Genomic DNA, 19,827 nt, shown 5'->3' with positions numbered 1-19,827 from the left:
AGGGCATTAGGGGATGGAAAGTGCTGCAAAACTTGAAGACCTTTGTTCTTAGGAAAAGAGGTGGAAACTTCCGCTTTCCTTTCTCCACCCTGTCCACGCTACCCTGTTTCCAAGACCCAAAACTCAGGCAGGTACCTTGAGCATTGTAAGTCAACTACATCAGGGTTTAGCCTCCCTCAGAAGGCTTGGCCTGGGCACTCAATCACCAGCCTCCCACTTGCTGTGCGAAAGTGTTTCAAAGTCTGCCTGTAAACCAGTTGTTTGGAACATGATAAAGAACTTCCTCATAAGATTACTTACTTGTCAGCAATTCTTTATGTGTATTCTTAGTTTTAGAATGTAAGCAATGTGCTTTGAATCTCCAAAATATTTTCTATGGCATACAGGAAAAAAAAAAATGAACTTTTTATAAGGAAAAAGAAATGCCCAACATGTGTGTCATCAAAAGGAAACTTCTGTATTGTACATTCATAGCAATACTTCCCCACTGGCATTTATGATGACACTTAAGCACTAAAAATAAATGTTTGTTTTCAGACACAGAGCAAATTCAACAATCTATCACTTCAATAAACCATTCCATTATTAGGGAATGGCTACCAATATTCTCTATGTGTACTTTATATCATTCTGGAAGTACAATCAAGAGGCAATGCTTTATTTAAGGCTACATATTAAGGCTACCTTGGTTATCTGAAATATGAAATATGTATAAGCAATAAAGATACTTTTGTCAAAGGGAGTATAAATTAAACACTGTTTCCGTTTTAGGAAAAGAAATGCTATTACAAGCCAACTAGACATTCAAAATGATATCTTAAAATGTATTGCTATTCCTGTATTGCTCAAACTACCCATTTCAGAACACCAAGAGATTCTTACTTTATTTTTGTTTTATCTTTTAAGCAAGGCTACATCAGAATAAAGACTTTTGAAATTAAACTTTCTTTTGTGTTAAAGAGAAATTTATTACAATAAAGTAAGTGCAAGTGTTATTAAAAACGCTGGCTAAAATTATAAAGTGTTTATATAATTTTTCTAATTATAAATATTGGAAATAACGTCAACAATTCTACATGTACAAAGAACTTTGAAAACATAAAATCAGGTGATGGGTATTGAAGAGGGCATCTTTTGGGATGAGGACTGGGTTTTGTATGGAAACCAATTTGACAATAAATTTCATATATTAAAAAAAAAGGAAAACATAAAATTATGCACAAGGCCACAATATAACTGCACATTATCCTTTTAGGTTTCAATTTTATCTTCTCCTAGTCCCAGATCATTCCAGAATACGAAAAGATATGCTAATTCCTCAGATTCCAAACTTCAAAATTTTAGTGTTTTCAATGCGTGTCAGTTATCACACATTAATAATCCTTTAAAATCATTGTATTCTCATCAAGTGGTTCTAGTTTCCATATTTTTCTTTATAGATCTTGGACGAAAAGTTGAGCTAGAAAAACTGACTACAGGATCTAGCGTGGCACGTACTCACAATGATTCACTTAAAAGTGGCAGAGAGGTTTTATACATATATATAAAAAGATCTCCAAGGCATGAAAGACAGTAAGTAGCGTCTTTGGGCACCCTCTGTTTGCTTACTTGGCTCCTGTTCCTGTAGGAAGGAAAAGTCAGAGCCGTGAGGAAGTAAAGGCAAATCAGACCTGCTGGGAGTGTGTTGGTTTGGAGAGGGGATGGAGGTGGAACGCAGTACAGAGAAGGAGCTGGGGAGAAGTGTGTGATTATAAAGGGAAGTTAGAAAGTACTACCTATCTGCTCTTGCCCCCCTGCTAAAGCAGGAACTGGTTCCAGCCTGGCCTCCTTCGGTACAGCCCAGTTACTCTGTTACTTTGCAGTTATTCTGTTTCCCCAGCTCTGTGAAAAGAGCTATTGCCTTTCAGACCGTGAAGACATAACTGTTCCCTACTGAGAACAATTCCACAAATGTGAGGAACAATACAGGTTTGGACATTTCACAAATACCAGAGAGACTCTGAAGTAGGCCTCAACACGAAGGCAGGTGAAACAATTTTTACAAACGAGCAGCTAATACCCAGAGAGGTTAAGAGGTTCGGCCAAAGGGAAGACAAGGACACTAGAGGTGATACTTATTCCCCTATGACAGCACTTGTCAAACTTTAATGTGCGTGTAATTCACCTGGGAGCTCATCTAAAATGCACTGGATCTGTGGTGGGGGGTGGGGGGGGAACCTCTGATTCTGTATGAACTGGCTCCTAAGAGATGCCAGGTGCTCTATGGGCCACACTTCGAGAGGCAAGGGTCTACAACACAAAGAGGGAGCCGCTCTGTCTCTCTGGGCCACAAGTATATCTTGGAAGTCCTGAGTAGAACAGACTTGCTCCAGTGCTGTCTGCTTACCCACACTCATCCCCAGGCAAAATATGTAAATGCATCACACAAGTGAACGGCTGTGTACAAGACTGTGTTAATGTATCTTCTGAGAGCACCATGACTATATGAAGAGCCAAACAAATAAAAGAATTCAACTTGAGTGCATGGAGAGGTCTATTAGCTGGAAACAAAACTGAGCTTTCTCTCCTGTAGTCCTTCTTACAGTGAACATGATATAAAGGTATAAAAAAAATAGCATAGGAAATTTCATAGTAAAAGGCCACATGTGCACACAAATACACATAGCATGACTTCTAAGAAATAAAATGCAATTTATCAGAATAAAGTGCTACCACTGCTCCCAGCTAAAATCATCTCCTCTTCCAAACACAAGGAAAAAACCTTGAATTGTCAGGAAAATGACTGCATTGCCTGCCAGCACAAGGCCACAGGCTCCCCATTTGATCTGAAACACAAGGAAAGAGGATTAAATCTTTACTTTCTTCATATCATACTCTTTGAAAATCTGTGATTTTCTGCATTAGAATCATCCAATGAAATATTACATAAAACTGCTAAAAGGCTTAATAACCTAACAGGCAGGAGACAGTGAACTATTCAGTAATTAGCCTAATTACTTCGTGATGCTTGATAATTAAGTCTGTACCATCCTTATCATTTTCCCCATTAGACATATTTCTCAACATGTTTTCAGTAGACAATGATTGCCTTAAGTAAAATAAAAGCACCCAGAATATAAAGGGTCTGATTATAATACCGGGTACTAAAAGATCTATACCCATTGCCTCCTTTCAGGAAAACAGGAGTTGCAGAGAATTATGGATTAGCCTGTTTCTTTTCTAGGCAAGAACAGACTTTAAATAATAATCTGCATACAAATGAAAACAGCTTCCCAGCGTGGCAGATGGTTCCACAGAGGCGCAGTAGGGGATGAGAGTACCCTCTAGTGGGCATTTGTTTTAATTTAAGCAATAGAAAGAAAACATCAATGAAAGTTTCTTCATAAAACAGAAATCCTTACAGCCAAACTTAAATATTAGTCTACAGCACAAGGAGAGTAAGGTCTTGGAAGATTTTGCATTCAAAAAGCTCCAATGCTTCTCATCTAAATAGAGTTCAAACTGGCATAGCATTCAAGAGCCTGCGCAAGTGGGCTTCCCCAACCTTTCTAGCCTCCTTCTCAATCACGTCCTTTTGACTCCGCCATATTGAACTGCTATTTATTCCACATATTGCATTTTCACACTTGGGTGCCATTCCATAGAACAGCCTTCCCTACTTGAATCAAAACCTTATTTAGCCTTTGAGGCCTACATCAAATGCCAGTTGGAATTTCTCTCTTCCTGGTGCTCCTATGGTGGTGTGATCATGTTTCAATTATCACACATAATACATTCATAGTGTACTTACCCATCAGGCTAGTTTCTGTGCCTCTGGGACACAGACAATGTCTGGCTCTTACTCCTGGTATCTTACAAATAGCAGATGTCCCCAAGATCCAATGCCCCAAATAAGAGTTTCATGAAATTGAAACAGTATGTAGTTAGGGGGAATAAAAGCAAGTAGCATGAAAAGCAGTGAACGTTAAAAAAGAAAGAAGTGAATAAATTATACCCACAATGTGTGTTTTGGAGACAAAAAGAAAACAATTATACTGGATATGAAGATGGCATCTTATTCACTGTATCTTCTTGTAACCATGTAGGTGTCCCTTAAAATATGCCTATAGTATTGAGTTGGAAACTGTGTTCATGATCCTATATGCAGAAGAATTTGATGTGATGTTCATTTTGGAACCAGAAAAGCATTGCTATTACATTCTCTGTGGATCGCCCTAAGAGGCAAGGATTTGATAAGCACAATTCCAGAAAACAGTTTAAAGAGTGAGAAATCACATGCCCCGGCTAAAAGTTGTGAGAGAGAAAAAGAAAGCATTCTGAAAACATAGCCAAGGCACTGATAGGAGATCTAAAATGGAAAAGAGAAACTACAAACACATCTGGATTTGAGAATTAAGCCTAAGCAATGGCAGTGAAACTGATGTTCTGAAGTAAACTCAGCAACAACCGAGCAAAACAATAGAAAACAAAACTTACCACAGACACACGGGCAAGAATAACAGGAAATCCAAAGGCAGAAACAACAATTCCAGTAGTGAAAAAATATGCCAGCTCCCGACAGGCACTACTTGTGGCATCAGAGTCATACGTTGCTCTTTTGGCAATGAAATGGGGGATGGGAGAGATGGCGTGAAATATCAGGACAAACAAGGGCCAGTAAACGCTGTCGATGGACCCAGAAGAAACCCAAAAAGAAAAGTTACGGTTACATTGTAAAGACATGCTGCCATTTCAAAGTTAGAATTATCTTCAGCGTCTAGGACAAACAATTATTAATTTAATGGTCAATGCTCATACATGAGATGATTTATACCAGGAACAGGTAAGGTGCAATGATTAAAAATTACTAGTCCAGGGATGCCTGGGTGGCTCAGTCAGTTAAGCATCCGACTCGCGGTTTCGGCTCAGGTCATGGTCTCACAGTTTCGTGGGTTCAGGCCCCTACATCAGGCTCTGTGCTGGTAGCGTGAAGCCTGCTTGGAATTCTCTCCCTCTCTCCCTCTCTCCCTGCCCCTCCCCTGCCCATGCTGTGTCTGTTTTTCTCAAAATAAATAAATTTTAAAAAAATTTTTAAAAATTACTAGTCCATTAGTATGTCGATACCTTACCCTGTGTTAAAAAAAAAACTACACAATGTGTAATCAAGAATCTTTATTGTTTTCTGTTATTCCTGAGCTGTAATTTCTTGAAGGCAGAATCTTCACTCAGTCACCTTTGCTTTCCCTATAGAACCAAGACAGTGCACCCACTTTGCACCCACTAACTCAACAGAGATCTTCTGAGTGTATACACGTTGGAAACCCTTCAATGGCTTAGTAAAACCCAGATTCCTTTCCCTGGCCTACAAAGCCTTCCATGATCTGGCCAACTTCTCCCATTTGCATTGTGCCATCTTCTCTTTATACACTCAGTCAGTAGCCATGCCAGCCTTTTTTCTGTTCCTGAAACACTCTGAGCTCATCCCCATCTTAGGGCCTCTGCACTAGCAAAACCCTCTGCCTGGAATGCTCTCCTCCCTGTCTTCTCGTCGGCTGGCTCCTTCTTGTGCAATCTAAGCTGAGAGGCCTCCTAAAAGTGGCTGTACCTGATCATTCAATTTTATTTATTTTTTATTGGAGTATAGTTGATGCTTTAGTTTTTGGGGTACAACACAGTGATGCCGACAACTCTATGCAATATGCAATATTCACAAGTGTAGCTGCCATCTGTCCCCATACATTGCTATTATGATACCACTGACTATATCCCCTATGCTGTGCCTTTTATCCCTGTGACTTAGTCATTCCATGACTGCAAGCCTGCATCTCCCACTGCCCTCACATTCTGCCCAACCCCAATTTGTTCTCTTCAATAAATGGTAGTAGGAAAACTGAATAGCTACATGCAAAAGAACAAAGCTGGACCACTTTCTTACAACGTACACAAAAATAAACTCAAAATGGATTAAAGACCTAAATGTGAGACCTGAAATCATAAAACTCCTAGAAGAAAACACAGGCAGTAATCTCTTTAACATCAGCCTTAGAAACATTTTCCTAGATATGTCTCCTCAGGCAAGGGAAACAAAAGCAAAATCAAACTACTGGGAATACATTAAAATAAAAAGCTTTTGCACAGTGAAGGAAACCATCAATAAAATGAAAAGGCAACCTACTGAATGGGAGAAGAGATTTACAAATGATACATCCAAAAAGGGGCTAATATCCAAAATATAGAAAGAACTTTCACAACTCAAGACCAAAAAACACCTACATAATCCAATTAAAAAAGGGCAGAGGACCTGAATAGAATTTTTCCAAAGAAGATACACAGATGACCAACAGACACATGAAAAGATACTCAACGTCACTCATCATCAGGGAAATGCAAATCAAAACTACAGTGAGATATCACCTCACACCTGTCAGAATGACTAGTATCAAAAAGACAACATGGGGGTGAGGCGCCTGGGTGGCTCAGTCGTTTGGGTGTCCGACTTCAGCTCAGGTCATGATCTCACGGTTCGTGGGTTCAACCCCCACATCGGGCTCTGTGCTGGTATCTCAGAGCCTGGAGCCTGCTTTGGATTCTGTGTCTCCTTCTCTCTCTGCCCCTCCTCCACTTACTCTCCCTCTCTCTCAAAAATAAATAAACATTAAAAAAAATTAAAAAAAAAAAAAAGACAACATGGGGGCACCTGGGTGGCTCTGTCAGTTAAGCATCTAACTTTTGACTTCGGCTCAAGTCACGATATCACAGTTCATGAGTTTGAGCCCCATGCTGGGCTCTACACTGACAGTGCAGAGCGTGCTTGGGATTCTCTCTCTCCCTCCCTCTGCCCCTCCCCTGCTCATTCTTTTCCTCTCTCTCTCTCTCAAAAATAAATAAATAAACTTAAAAAAAAAAAAAAGACAAGATATAACAAGTGTTGGCAAGGATGTGGAGAAAAAGGAACCTTTATTCACTGTTGGTGGGAATGTAAATTGGTGCAACCACTATGGAAAATAGTATGGAGGTTCCTCACAAAATGAGAGTTACCATATGATCCAGGAATTCCTCTACTGCATATTTACCCAAAGAAAACAAAAAAGCACTATTTCAAAAAAGATATATGCACATCTATGTTCACTACAGCATTATTTACAATAGCCAAAATATGGAAGTAACCCAAGAGTCCATCAACAGATGAATGGATAAGGAAGATATACATGGAATACAGAATATTACTCAGTCATAAAAAAGAACAAGATCTTGAGACAACATGGATGGACATAGAGGATATTATGTTAAGTGAAATAAGACTGACCATCCATTTTAAATACTTCAAGTTACCCTTGAGCACATCACCTCTTGACTTTTTGCCAGCATTTATCCCTATTTGATATTCCCTTGCTTATGAGAACAAGAATCTAATTTGTCTCAATCAATCACCATTTATCCCCAGGGGCGAGATGAGGTATTCCATTACCACTTACTGAATGAACAAAATGAATTTTAAGTATGGAAATCATAAAACTAAATATGCTTACCAGTACAAACTTTAGATATACTCTAATCTTTATTGTAAGACATAATAATACCATAATGCAAAAAAAGTTTTCTTCCCAAATTTTAATGTTTTGTATTTATAAAAATTGTCATCTGCTTTTCAATTACATTTGCTCTATAAATACTTCAAAAATATTTTTCTCCATCAGTCAGATGTTTATTATGCTTCATTCCTTGAGAGAAAAAAAAAAAAGGAAAGTCTCTATTCACTTTAAAATATCCACATCACAGTAATACACGGATGGCCACCCCGACAGTCAGCACCTCTAAGCAGAAGTTGTGACAAAGATAGACTGTAATGAAAGCTTATTTCAGCCACAGATCTAGGAGTATGGGACGGCAACCAAAAAGCAAGAAGGGGAAATGCCCTTCATCAAGAGGACTCAAGATGTACACACTGAATTCTAACTCCTAATTCTAAACTATAGGGATTATAGTGGGTTTCAAGGATCACCAAATAATATTGTTGAAGGGGCTGTTAGAGATTATCTAGTTCAAAGCCTTTATTTTACCAGTGAGGAAACACAGATACAGAGACAAGAAGAGGTCTGGAAGAGACCCAGCTATGACCTGACATGCCCACAGCCAGGAGCTCTTAATTATTAACTTCCTAGAATATAGTGAGAGTTTTCTGTACAACAATCTAAGGCACTGTGTTCCCATTCATAGTAAGAGATCAATATTCAACTATGAGAACTATTAATGCAGAAGCAACCTTGTTTACATACAAAATTTGGGTATTAAATATACACTATTCAGAAAACGTGTAGGCCAGAGATTGGCAAACTTTTTCTGCAAAGGCCAAATAGTAAATATTTTAGACTCTGCAAGTCACGGGGTCTCTGCCTCAACTACACAACTCTGCCCCTGTGGTGCAGAAGTGGCCAGAGATGGTACATAAATGAGTGTGGCTGTATTCTGATAAAACATTTAATTTCAAAAACAGGCATCAGGCCATGTTTGGCCTGTGGGCCAGTTTGCTGACTCCTGATGTACAGGATAATCCTGGGTCACCATCATTAAATATAAAATTAATTTCTTTGTAGTACCAGTATATGGCTCGTTTTTTTTAAAACCTTATAGAGATCTTAGAGAATTAGAACACCTGGATTTAGAGTTGGTTGTAGAATAATGGTCAAGAGAGTGAGAACATGAGTCCAATCTCTGCCACTTAATGCTGTGCGACTTGGGTTAAGTCTTTGACCACGCTGGGCTTTTGTTTCCCAGCTAGAAATGAGGATAATACCTTATATCCTTAAAAACCAGACTCTGGTAACAGCTGCAAACACTCTGGACAAATAGAAGTTATTGCTTACAACCGGCTCCCTCTTGTGTTTAGACAATCTCTGGCCAGGACTAGGGTGAGAGATCTGAACTCATCAAATGTCCCAACAACTAGCTCCAGATGGTTTAAGTTAGTCCCAGCATCTCCTGTGCAGTTAGATGCTCAACCAATCACCTGGGAGGCATCCCAGAACCCTCTCCCCCTGCTGAACCCTGACATCAGTTAACAAAACCTGTTAGTTCTGCCACCTAGATCTCTCTCTTTCCTTTCGTTTCATTCCTACTGCCACAGCCCGACATTTTGCTTGCTTTATGACAGTAGTGCCCTACTGCGTGTCCTGAGGGCAGTCTCAGCACCTTGCTATCCACTCTTACATTTTGGCCAGACTGACTTTATTCAAACAGAAACCCCCTAACCCTCCAAACCTATTCTCAGGATATTTTTCCAGCTCCTATGGCTTGAAGTGTAAAATCTGACCTCTTTTACATGGCATACAGTGCCCTAAAGACTGATTGACTCTACATCCTTGACCAACCCTTCTATTGCTCATCCCAGCTACACTCTATGCTCTACCATAATGAACCACATGTGGTTTCCTGGAGAGTCTCTATGCCTTAATGTCTGTGGGCCTGAGCATATGACTTTCCTACTGCCTGAAGTCCTCCTTCCCCAGTTTCCGGCATGGCCTGCTTCCTTATTTTCTTTGCATTTCTGCTCACAAGTCACCCTCTCAGAGAGGCCTTCCCTGACCACCCTCTCCCCAATCTCTGTGCCCTTTATCATTTATTCTTCATAACATTTCTACCTCTGATAGAATGGACATTTTTAAATCTGTTTAGTGTCCATCTCCCTCATTGCAACACAGACTCTAAGAGAGTAGGACCTTTGTTCTTATTTCTTAATCTCCAGTTCCCATAACAGTGGCTGGCATGTGGTAAGCACTCAACCAAGAGTTGTTGAATAAACACATTTTGGTGAATGTTCCCACTGCCTGGAATGCCCTCCCCTAACTCATCAGCCCCACAAACTCTTATTTAGACACAAAGTCTCAGCTTAAAGACAACCGTTTCTCTGCAGCCCTGCCTGACTCTCCCAGAGAAACTCAGATACACCTTCTCAAAGCTCTCCGTGTACTGTGCACATGTCTCCACTACAGCTGTCATCTTCTGGACTAGACCGACGCCTGTCTGCCTCTCAGGCACAACTCAAATTGCAAGCTCCTTGAGGACAGGACTGTATCTCTTCCTTTTTATATCCCCAGCGGGTCCAGAGTAGGTGTTCAAGAAATGCTTACTAAATGAATACATCAAGTCTAAAAAGAGTTTTTCTCTGCACAAATATAACTGACCCACGAATGGACCTGGACTTCACTAACTCATTGGTTAGAGCCCGGCGCTAAATTCACTAAACTTGCTAACACTCACAGGAACAGTGACAAACGCACAAAAACAAGAATAGTTCTTTTTGAAATGAACACTTACCCATAATCTTCTAAGGCACATCCCAGCATAAGAAAAGTCAGCCCAATAGCCCCACTGAAGGATAATGCCACAAGAGCTGTGAAAAATAAAACCAAGAGTTAAAAGGTCCCAATCAGTGGTTGCCAGGGACCTGAGGGAAGAGGGGAGGAATGGGAGTGCCTACTAACGGGTATGGAGTTTCTTCTGGGGCATGGGGCGGGGGGGGGGGGGGGGGGGGGGTGTTGTGTGTGAAATGTTCTGGAATTAAATGGTAGCGACGGTTGCACAAACTTGTGAATAAACTAAAAACCATAGAATGTTCCACTTTTAAAAGGTTAATTTTATGGTATGTGAGTTATATCTTAAACAAAAACATTCACTTACAGAAGTAAAAGGTTCCCAATTTACGCAAATGTAGTGATTTATTTCATTAGTTGACATCACATTTGACTAGCAAATGACTGCCTGTGTCTACCACTTTAAAATCACTAGGTGAGAAAGGTCTCAAGCATTTTCCAACCCCTATCTAATATATAAATTCCCTCTATTTGTCACAAGAGGCCAACCAGCTTGTCTGCACAACTCCAGTGAAGAGAACTCACTACTGCCTGAGGCATATCATTTCCTTCTGATAGTATCTAAATGCTGAAAATCCTTTCTTCAAATTATATCCAAAACTGCCTCACTGTAATATATATATGCCCTTTGACCATTCTGTCTCTCCCAACCCCAGTACTTCAAGTATTTGAAGACTACTTTCATGTTTTCATAGAAAATGACTCCCAAGTAGTATCCACCAAATAAAATATTTATTCCCTGCATCTGTTCAACACTAATCACTGAGGGGGTAGGAACGTTATTTGTCCTTGTCATGCTGCTGAGTGGGAGACAGAGCATCAAGGCTGTTAAAAAAAAAATCCTGAGCTCTGAGTCACCAACAGGGTTCAAATCTCAACACTGCCACCAACTGGCTGTGTGACCTTGGAGAGAAACTGAACCTCTTTCAATCAAATTTCTCACCTATAAAATGGGAATAATGGTGCCACCTTATCATGCCGCTTATGAGAAGTAAAGGAGATAATCGATGTGAAGTGTTTGGCAAAAGAAGGTGTTCCATAAATAAATGCTGACTGATGAAGGTACTTGCTCATTTTAGCAATATTCTTTGCTAAAGGTATAAATTCAAAGCATCAGACACAATTTAGCCAAATTTTCTTCTGAAAAAAATCCCTAATACTCACAATTAGTCATTCACTAAATTAATTAACATTTTGATTGCTTCCTTTTACTTTAAGAGATTTAGGGAGACTGTTTTATAGGAAGATGCGAAGGTGCTTTTTAAAAACATCTGGAAGTATACAGACGTTAGGGCACAAGACTGCCAATTTTAATTTTTGTACTCTTCCATGTCGTACATGTCACTTTTTAAAGAAAAATGTACAAAAGGAACTTTTCGCATGTTGTTTCATTACAGATGGTCTTTTCTTGGCTGGCACTATCCCTTCCCTGTGCCTGACCTTTTGTATCACTCCCTTCTTCAAAGCTAGGAACCAGAGACCTCTTCTTTCCGGTCTGTGACACCCATCTCTCAACGTTCACAAATGTATCTCCAGTTGATTGATTCTTTTTTCTTTTTGGGGGGAATCAACATCCTCTGCCATATTTTAAAGTTGGAGCTAACAAGGAATCCAACTTCATTTCTTTAGACTGTCCTTCTGCTGAGACATTGCATTTGACCCAAAGTTCCCTAGTATCACGAGGGCCCAGCCACATCTGATGCTGCAGCCCAGAACAGGTCCTGGGACCTAGGCCTGCACCTCCAACTCCAATCTGGACTTCTCTGCCCAGGTAGCCAACAAGGACCTCAAAGTCGACATGTATAAAACCCAAACATCCCACCCTCTCCTTCCAAACACATTCTTCCCTTTAAGTTCTATCCTGAAAGACCAACCAACACTATCATCACCTTCTGTCTTACAGAAGATCACCAAGTTAAGGTGACTCAACCTCCCAGGTGTCACTCAAAACCACCTCTATACACTGAATGAGCGTGTTCCCTCCCCAAATTCATGTTAAATCCTCCTGCCAATGTGATGGTACTTAAAGCTTTTGGGAGGTGATTAGGTCATGAAGGTGGGACCCTCATGGATGGGATTAGTGCCTTCATAAATGATACTCCAGAGCTCCCTTGCCCTGTCTGCCATGTGAGGACACAGTGAGATGTCTATGAACCAGGAAGCAGACATTCACCAGACCCTGCATCTGTTGGCACCTTGATCTTGGACTTCTCAGTCTCCAGAATTGAGAAACAAATGTTTGCTCTGTAAGCCATCCAGTTTCCGGTATTTTTGTTAGAGCGGCCCTAAAGGACTAAGATACCCACCCTCTTCTCTTGAACCCTCTACTACTGCCCTGGTGCATGCCCTCACCATCTCATGCCTGCCTCCAACCTTGATTCTTCCAATCCATCTTCCACACAGCAGACAGCGATCTCTCAAATACACAACGCTGGTGTCACCCCTTCACAGCCACTTTCACAGCCTAAGAGTTGATCCGGCACAATTCTCCCCACTTGGAAAAACTGTCCTTGCTCCCTCCTTAGCCAGGTGACACCTTACTGATTTTTTTAGATTTAGATTTAGATTCAATTCAAGAACTGCCTTTTTCTCCCCAGAGCAGGGTTAAGTTATCCCATCTGTGTTAGTTTCCTGGGGCTGCCATTAACAACGTACTACAAACTGGACCGTTAGAACCACAGAAGTTTATTTTCTCACACTTCTGGGGGCTTGACGTCTCTAATCAAGGTATTGGCAGGACCATGCTTCCTCTGAAGGCTCTAAGGAAGAATCTTTCCTTGCTTTTTCCTAACTCGTGGTGGTTGCTGGCAATCTTTGATGTTTCCTGGCTTCTAGCTGCATCAGTCCAATTTTTGCCTCTGTCTCCACACAGTGTTCTCCCTGTGATTCCATGTGTAAATTCTGACCCCCCCCCCTTTTTATAAAGACCCTAGTCATTGGATTAGGGCACACTCTAATCCAGTATCATCATCAAGTTAATGATAACATCTGCCAAGATTCTATTCCCAAATAAGGTCACATTCACAGATACTGGAGAGTTAGAACCTTGAACATACCTTTTGAGGGATACAATTTAATCCATAACACCATCTTTGTGCTCCTCCTGTTATCTAAGGACACCTTGGACACTTCAACAGTAATATAATCATTTCCAGTTTTGTCACCCAAAAATAACTTTTATCTTTTTATCCCAAGTCACAGGCATACAATGGTCCCTCAATCTGTAAGATAGTTCACCCCTTAGTGAACTATCTGTAGCTTCCTTCCCTTAGTCCTTTTCCATTTCATGGTCTTCCTTTTCACTACATCACAATTTCTAACACATTCACACATAAACAGTATCATTACTTGATAGTTTCTGGGCATGACTAAGCACAGCGCAGTCCAGTACTGGGATACTATCGGTCACCCCTTTTCTGCATTGTCTTCAAATGGACACGTTACACACTGGACACTGTCCAAGTAAATCACATTTACTAAACTGATGGTGAATATAAAAGTCAGCCAGAAATAATGATACAATGTGTCTGCTAATAGCTCACATACTCAGATAAATTTCAGAGTGCACACACATGCATGCAAATATATCGTATACATGTTTATAACAGATGTTGATTAACTAGGAAGATCTTTGGTTACCAATTCCAAAGATGGAAGTTAACTCCAACATAGAAACAAGTTACACTACTCTATTCAAACATCAGAAATCGAATGGTTTCCTACCAAAATAACAGGAAGCCTTCCAATAGCCTCTCCTACCGCTGCCATCCCCCACTTCTCTAAAGTCATACAGATAAGGGAAGCGGCGTTCTTGGTACCTCCTTTTTCAACTGCCCCTGTAGTTGTACAAACACTGCTTTCTTGTCTGTTCGTAGATGAATAAACACTAAAGAAAGCAGCGATAACATTCCACCCAATCTATTCTCCACAATTATGAGAAATACAGCATTTCCGTGGGCTTTCTGTTGCCTGCAGTCAACTCTGCCCAACTAGGAAAACTCATCAGTACCGAAAGAATTAAGAACCCCGGGGCCGAGAAGACTGGAGACAATGGCTGCTCTAGAAGAAACTGGAAACTGCGGAGCCGCAGGAAGAGGGAGGAGAGGCGTCAGGGTGGACATGTCGGGAAATGGAAACCCAGTCCGTTTAAAACTGAGCAGAGATGCGGGCGGGGGTACGCTCCGAAGTACTGAGGAGCCTAGAGGTGATGCTCCTGGTCTACCCGGGTCTCCAAGAAGGGCACCGCTCCTGGCTCGCCTGGAAGGTCCCGGAGAGACCGGCAGGAGCGTGCAGACCAGTGAGGTTCCACCCGCATCCCGCGGGGCGAAGGAAGAGGGTGAGCGCCTCCTCCGCCCCCGGAGAGAAGGGGAGAGCGGCAGGCTTGGGGGAGGCCGTTCCCCGCCCACACGCTGAGAGCGCAGCTCCAGGCTTAGCCCGGGACGGCGGCGACACCCCACCGCAGGACCAGCTACCTTTAACGCCCGCCATGTCTCCCGAGCTGGGGCCGCGGCTGCTTCCGGCTTCCTGCCACGGCCCGCCGGCCGCCCAGACCCGGCCCGGGGTCGCACCACGGGCCGCGGGCCCGCCCCTCCACGCAGAACCCCGCCCCTCCACGCAGAACCCCGCCCCTGCCGTTTCCGATCCTTCCCGCCCCGCCACACAGAGCACGCCCCTGCGCGTTCCAGCTCCTCCAGCCCCGCCCCCATAGCCCCGCCCCTGCTGGTCTCATCTCCGCCTGCCACGCGATGTAGAGCCCCGCCCCCTGCTCGTCCGAGACCCAATTGGCAGAGCCCCGCCCCTGCCTGTCCCATCTTGGCCAGCCCTGCCACGCAGAGCCCCGCCCCTTGCCTGTCGCGATTCCTACCTACCCAGCCACATAGAGCCCCGCCCCTGCTTGTCCAAGCTAGCCACGCAGAGCCGGGCCCTTGCGGGTCCCTGTGGGCTCCAAGTTTACTCCAACCACGCACAGCCCCGCCACTGCCAGTCCCGATTACTCCCTGACACGCCACTCAGAACCCCGCCCTGAGGGTCCCGATCGCCTTTTCCCCTCCACTCAGAGCCCCGTCCCTCTAGGTCCTAAGCCCACTCCCGCCACGCAAAGCCCCGCCCAGATCGTCCACAACTCCTCCCCCGGCTCGCAGAGCTCCGCCTACCCCGTGATCCTGGTCCTGGGCTTGCCCCGGAAATGCACTCTCAGCCTGTAAACCGGGTCTTGTTCCCAGAGCCTTTCTCCCAGATCCTGAGCCCTACGCATAATCTCTTAACCTGCCCTACACCCATCCTTTTCAATCTGTCGTCTGGGGCCTCGGCTCCTCCGGGACTGCTGGGTCCGCGGGCCAAGAAGCTCCAAGGCAGCCAAACCAGTGCAGGTCCTGAGCTACAGAGGCCCAGCAATCGCGGTTCCTGGCTGCAAGGAATCTCGGCCTTAGGGTGGAGACCGAGAAAATGGGGAGAGGGAAGGGGGGAAATTACAACCGGTAGCGAAGGAAAGGACACTCGTTTACTGAGCAGCACTTTTCTCTGAGCCCCAAGATGCTTTTGTGTGTGTGTGTGTGTGTGTGTGTGTGTGTGCGCCTCCCCGTCTGCGTTTACAAGGCTGTGGCTGCAGCCGGTTTAGCTGGGGGTGGGAGCACCAGAGAACAAGTCCGTAGGAGACCTTTCTCCGAAGATGGACTTGCCTTGCTTGATATGAACTTTAGCACTTTTCAAACACTCGTTTTCTCTCTTACACCCTGGTTTATTTAGAGACACAAAGACCAATAACCTCTTTTGCTCCTGAAGCTTTCATGAACCTTTAAATAGTTATTATTCTTACACCTTGGGACCTCAAAGTCTGCAGGTAACTAAGACCAATTTAAACCTCAGAGGGCCATTTTGTACTTACTCTTCCTCACGGGAATAGAGAGTTTCTGTCTTGGTGGGGACAATCTGGAGGAGATCTTAAAAGCCATTTGATCCAAGTGCTTTATTTTACCTTAATGGAAAGAGGCTCAGAAAAGGTAGGGCTTGCCAGCTTTTTGGAGGAGGTTGGGTTACAGGCCACTTATGCCTCATTGTAGCCAGGAACTACTGCCCCCTTTCTATTGCTTTTTCTTAATTTTCAAAGAGACTGAAAGATAAAGGGGTTCCTTTGGCTGCTTGAGAAGTACAAATTCTCATCACCGCCACCTTTCAGGATCCCCATTAAGTTTACTTTTTCAAAACTGTACAGTCAAGTATTATTGTCTCAACATGTTTACCTATGAGTTCATTTTTCTAGCCCCTCCCATATCTCCTCATAGATGGAAGGTAGTTATTAAAAACATTGTGTTGCTAATACCCGGCTCATTGCAGACCCTTGCAGATCCAGAATTACATTGTACTCTGCTTTGTAGCCTGCAGTCTACTCAAGATCCTTCAGAATGTCTTTTTCCCGCTTTTGAGTATTACTCCTTTCTAACAGCAGTGAAAGTATTCAGGGGGAACTGCCTGTCAGCCTTATGTTCCTTCACTATAATGCCAAGCCTGTGAGTTGCTCTAGCAAACTAATCAAACGTGAGGGGAGGTCCTGGGAACCTCTGATGTATAGCCAGTCCATCAGACGTACAGGTAATAACTTGCCAGAGGGCAAGGTGTGGGGAGAGGGCACTGAGCTTCCAGGCCCTCTCTAGGTGTGCCCCCTCTACCCACATCCCCAGGTGTTCGCCAACTGGAAGCTCTCTGAACGCTGTCCTTTGGGTTTTCATGGAGGCTTCATTACATAGGTACAATGGATTAAATCATTGGACATCGGCTATTGAGCCAACCGCCAGTCCCTCTCTCCTCCCCAGAGTTCATGAGGTAGGACTGAAAGTACCAATCCTCTAAAAATGTGGTTGGCTCAATTGGCAACCAGCCCTGATCCTTAGGCGATTTCCAAACATAATGAAATCTTTATCACTCTCTACATTTACGGAAATTCTAAGGGTTTGGGGAGCTGTAAGCCAGGAACTGTGGATGAAGACCAAATATATATACTTTGGTCATCTGAATGATCACATACATAAATCACAATATTACAGTTCTCAACAAGGTTTCTGCCTACACCATCTGTCCTTTCCAGTTTACTAAACACTATGAAGAGAAAACATCTTTCCAGAAGTTCTAACCATCTCCTGAGAACATCTGCTTTCCTTTTGCCAGATGTTGCACTGAAAAGTTATTCTTCCACTTACCCATTCCATGTTTCATCAAGAATAAAAGAGTCCCCAAAAAAGTACATAAAACCTTAGAAGCTGAAACGTACCCCTGATTTGGATGTATAAGATCCATGTCCTCTACCGTGCTGCCTAGGACTTCTTTAAATCATCATATTCTCTCAGAACTACTTTAAATCGTCATATTCTCTCCTTGCATTCAGTTCTCTCACACTGTAGGTTATATTATCTCCACTTTACAGATGGGAAAACTGAGGCTCACTAGTAAGTAAAGAATCTGAGATAAAACTCAAAACTGTTCAACTCTAAAGTCAGACAGTGCGTATACTACTCCATATAAATCTGTTGTAGTAATTAGAAAAACAACAACCTCTTATGTTTAACAGGGAAATCAAATCCATTTGTTAATTTTGATTTTCCCTTACATTTCTATTAGTATCTTGCATACAATTTACACAAAATATTGGTTGAATTAACAGGTAAGTTCACCATCCATAGAACCATCTCTCCCTATCCTAACATCTAGCCTCAAACCCCAGCTCTGGGTAAATGTTTCCATGCTTCTGTTTCCTGAGGTGGGATTTACAAAACCTGCCTCCCAGAATTTTTTGAGAATTAAATGAGAAAACAAATCTATATAATAGCACCTAGGGCAGTGCCTGCCAGATAGATGCAGTGGCATTATATCTATACTGGGGTAGGCTCTCAAATCAGTGCTTAAGTTAAATCCAAAGGTGATGCTACTGTTGAAATTAGTGTTAGTGTCCCTCCCTAACTCTCAACCACTTCCCTTTTTCACACAGCCATTCCCTTTACAAAACCTACAATTCAAATCTCTGCCATTTTAGGGAGACAGAACTCTATCATTCCAAGGATATAGAAATAAGGGCCAAGACACAAGTTTCTTTTGATGCTTTTTTCTATTTGTGTTACTCCCTACAACCAACTGGAGGTTTCGATATAATTCCAGCCCCAATACTGATCTGCAAGGATACACTGTGTTCTACAGATCATTAACAATATCTACTATTTAATGAGTACTTGATAATAGTTTATATACAGTTCCTAATGCCTCCATTGTAGGGCTACTACCAACATCCCTATTATACATATGATAGGATTAAGTCTTAGTTTAACAAAGTTGTTGAATATGACAGCCCTGAAGTAAAAAACCAGGATTTAAATGTAGTTTTCTGGTCTCAAACCAATACCATACCATTATGCCAAATCATGGTTTATTTTAGAACAACCAAAACCTATTTACTTGACCTAAATTTCCCCATAGATGTTTCCAGTAGGGAAACTGTCCTGTTGCTGTGATAACTGTTTATGGAATTTAGTGTTTGTGTTCAGTCCTTATACAATGGTGTCTCATCAGTGGCATTAGGATCCGACTTGAACATTCTTCCAGACAGAGACAGTAAAAGAATGATTCAAATGCTTTTCCTTTGCAGCATGTGCTTCCAAATGAACATGCTGCTTCTATCCTTAAGAACTGAAATACAGTTGACCCTCGAACAACACAGATTTGAACCACACAGGTCCATTTATACGTGGATGTTTTTCAGTAAATACAGTACAGTACGGTAAATGTATTTTCTCTTCCTTATGATTTTCTTAACATTTTCTTTTCTCTAGGTTATCTTACTGTAAGAATACAATATTCTCGAATACAGAACATTATACTGTATGCAGTATATATATGTATACATGTATATGTGTCAATTAACTTTATGTTATCATTTATATGAAGTCAATCAACTTTATGTTATCATTGAGGCTCCTAGTCAACAGTAGGCTATTACTAACTAAGCTTTGGAGGAATCAAAAGTTATACATGGATTTTTGACTACATGTGGGGTCAGAAACCCTAACCCCTGCATTTTTCAAGGGTCAGTCCTGTTTACTATGACAAAGTCCCAGACTTCCAAGATCAATTTCTTTGCCTCAGCATACAAACGCAGCTTTGAAAATTCATTAATATTCTATCCAGGAGACCAGGATTTCTATGCCAATTCTTTTTGAAACATAGTGTTTATATAGCATGATCGTGTGTGTGTGTGTGTGTGTGTGTGTGTGTGTGTGTGTAGGGGAAAGGGTGGTAGTGGAGGTGGTTAATGTATAAATCCAGAAATCCTATCAGATTACGTTTCGGCGCAAATGTATTAAATGTTTTCATGCTCTTTTCCCGTTAATTTTCTAAAAAGCGAATCATGTCAGAAGGTATAACTCAAACCTGTCATTATATTCCCAAATATAACTTAGCTTATATTTAGTGCAAAAATAACTTAGGTTTCTACAAA

General features: G+C 42.1%; 1 protein-coding gene across 3 annotated transcripts; it reads right to left on the bottom strand.

Annotated features, from left to right (window-relative positions):
• Positions 1-436: 436 nt before the first annotated feature.
• LEPROT (leptin receptor overlapping transcript) lies at positions 437-15,340 on the bottom strand. 3 transcript variants are annotated; one of them, XM_027058971.2, is made up of 4 exons: positions 15,218-15,340; positions 10,294-10,369; positions 4,477-4,663; positions 437-2,825 (listed from the first exon to the last, which is right to left on the bottom strand). In XM_027058971.2, the coding sequence occupies exons 1-4, from the start codon at positions 15,225-15,227 to the stop codon at positions 2,709-2,711; spliced, it is 390 nt and encodes a 129-aa protein (XP_026914772.1). In that variant the 5' UTR covers positions 15,228-15,340; the 3' UTR covers positions 437-2,708. The 3 variants fall into 3 exon arrangements, with proteins under 3 accessions (XP_026914772.1, XP_014933832.1, XP_014933831.1); XM_015078346.3 differs by lacking the exon at positions 15,218-15,340 and adding an exon at positions 14,822-14,970; XM_015078345.3 differs by lacking the exon at positions 15,218-15,340 and adding an exon at positions 13,406-13,454.
• Between the last annotated feature and the right edge of the window lie 4,487 nt (positions 15,341-19,827).

This window comes from Acinonyx jubatus, chromosome C1 (assembly GCF_027475565.1).
Source record: "Acinonyx jubatus isolate Ajub_Pintada_27869175 chromosome C1, VMU_Ajub_asm_v1.0, whole genome shotgun sequence".
NCBI lineage: Eukaryota > Metazoa > Chordata > Mammalia > Carnivora > Felidae > Acinonyx > Acinonyx jubatus.
Note: the sequence above shows the minus strand (reverse complement) of the source record. Positions and strands in the feature narration are given on the sequence as shown.

Coding starts and splice junctions, on each gene's coding strand:
- LEPROT (XM_015078345.3), bottom strand. CDS start 13,439: ATGGTGTTATGGATTAAATTGTATCCCTCAAAAG. Junction 4,664..10,293: donor TGTGCCTTAGAAGATTATGG/GTAAGTGTTCAT, acceptor GTCCATCGACAG/CGTTTACTGGCCCTTGTTTG. Junction 2,826..4,476: donor TTCTTGCCCGTGTGTCTGTG/GTAAGTTTTGTT, acceptor CTTGTGTTTCAG/ATCAAATGGGGAGCCTGTGG.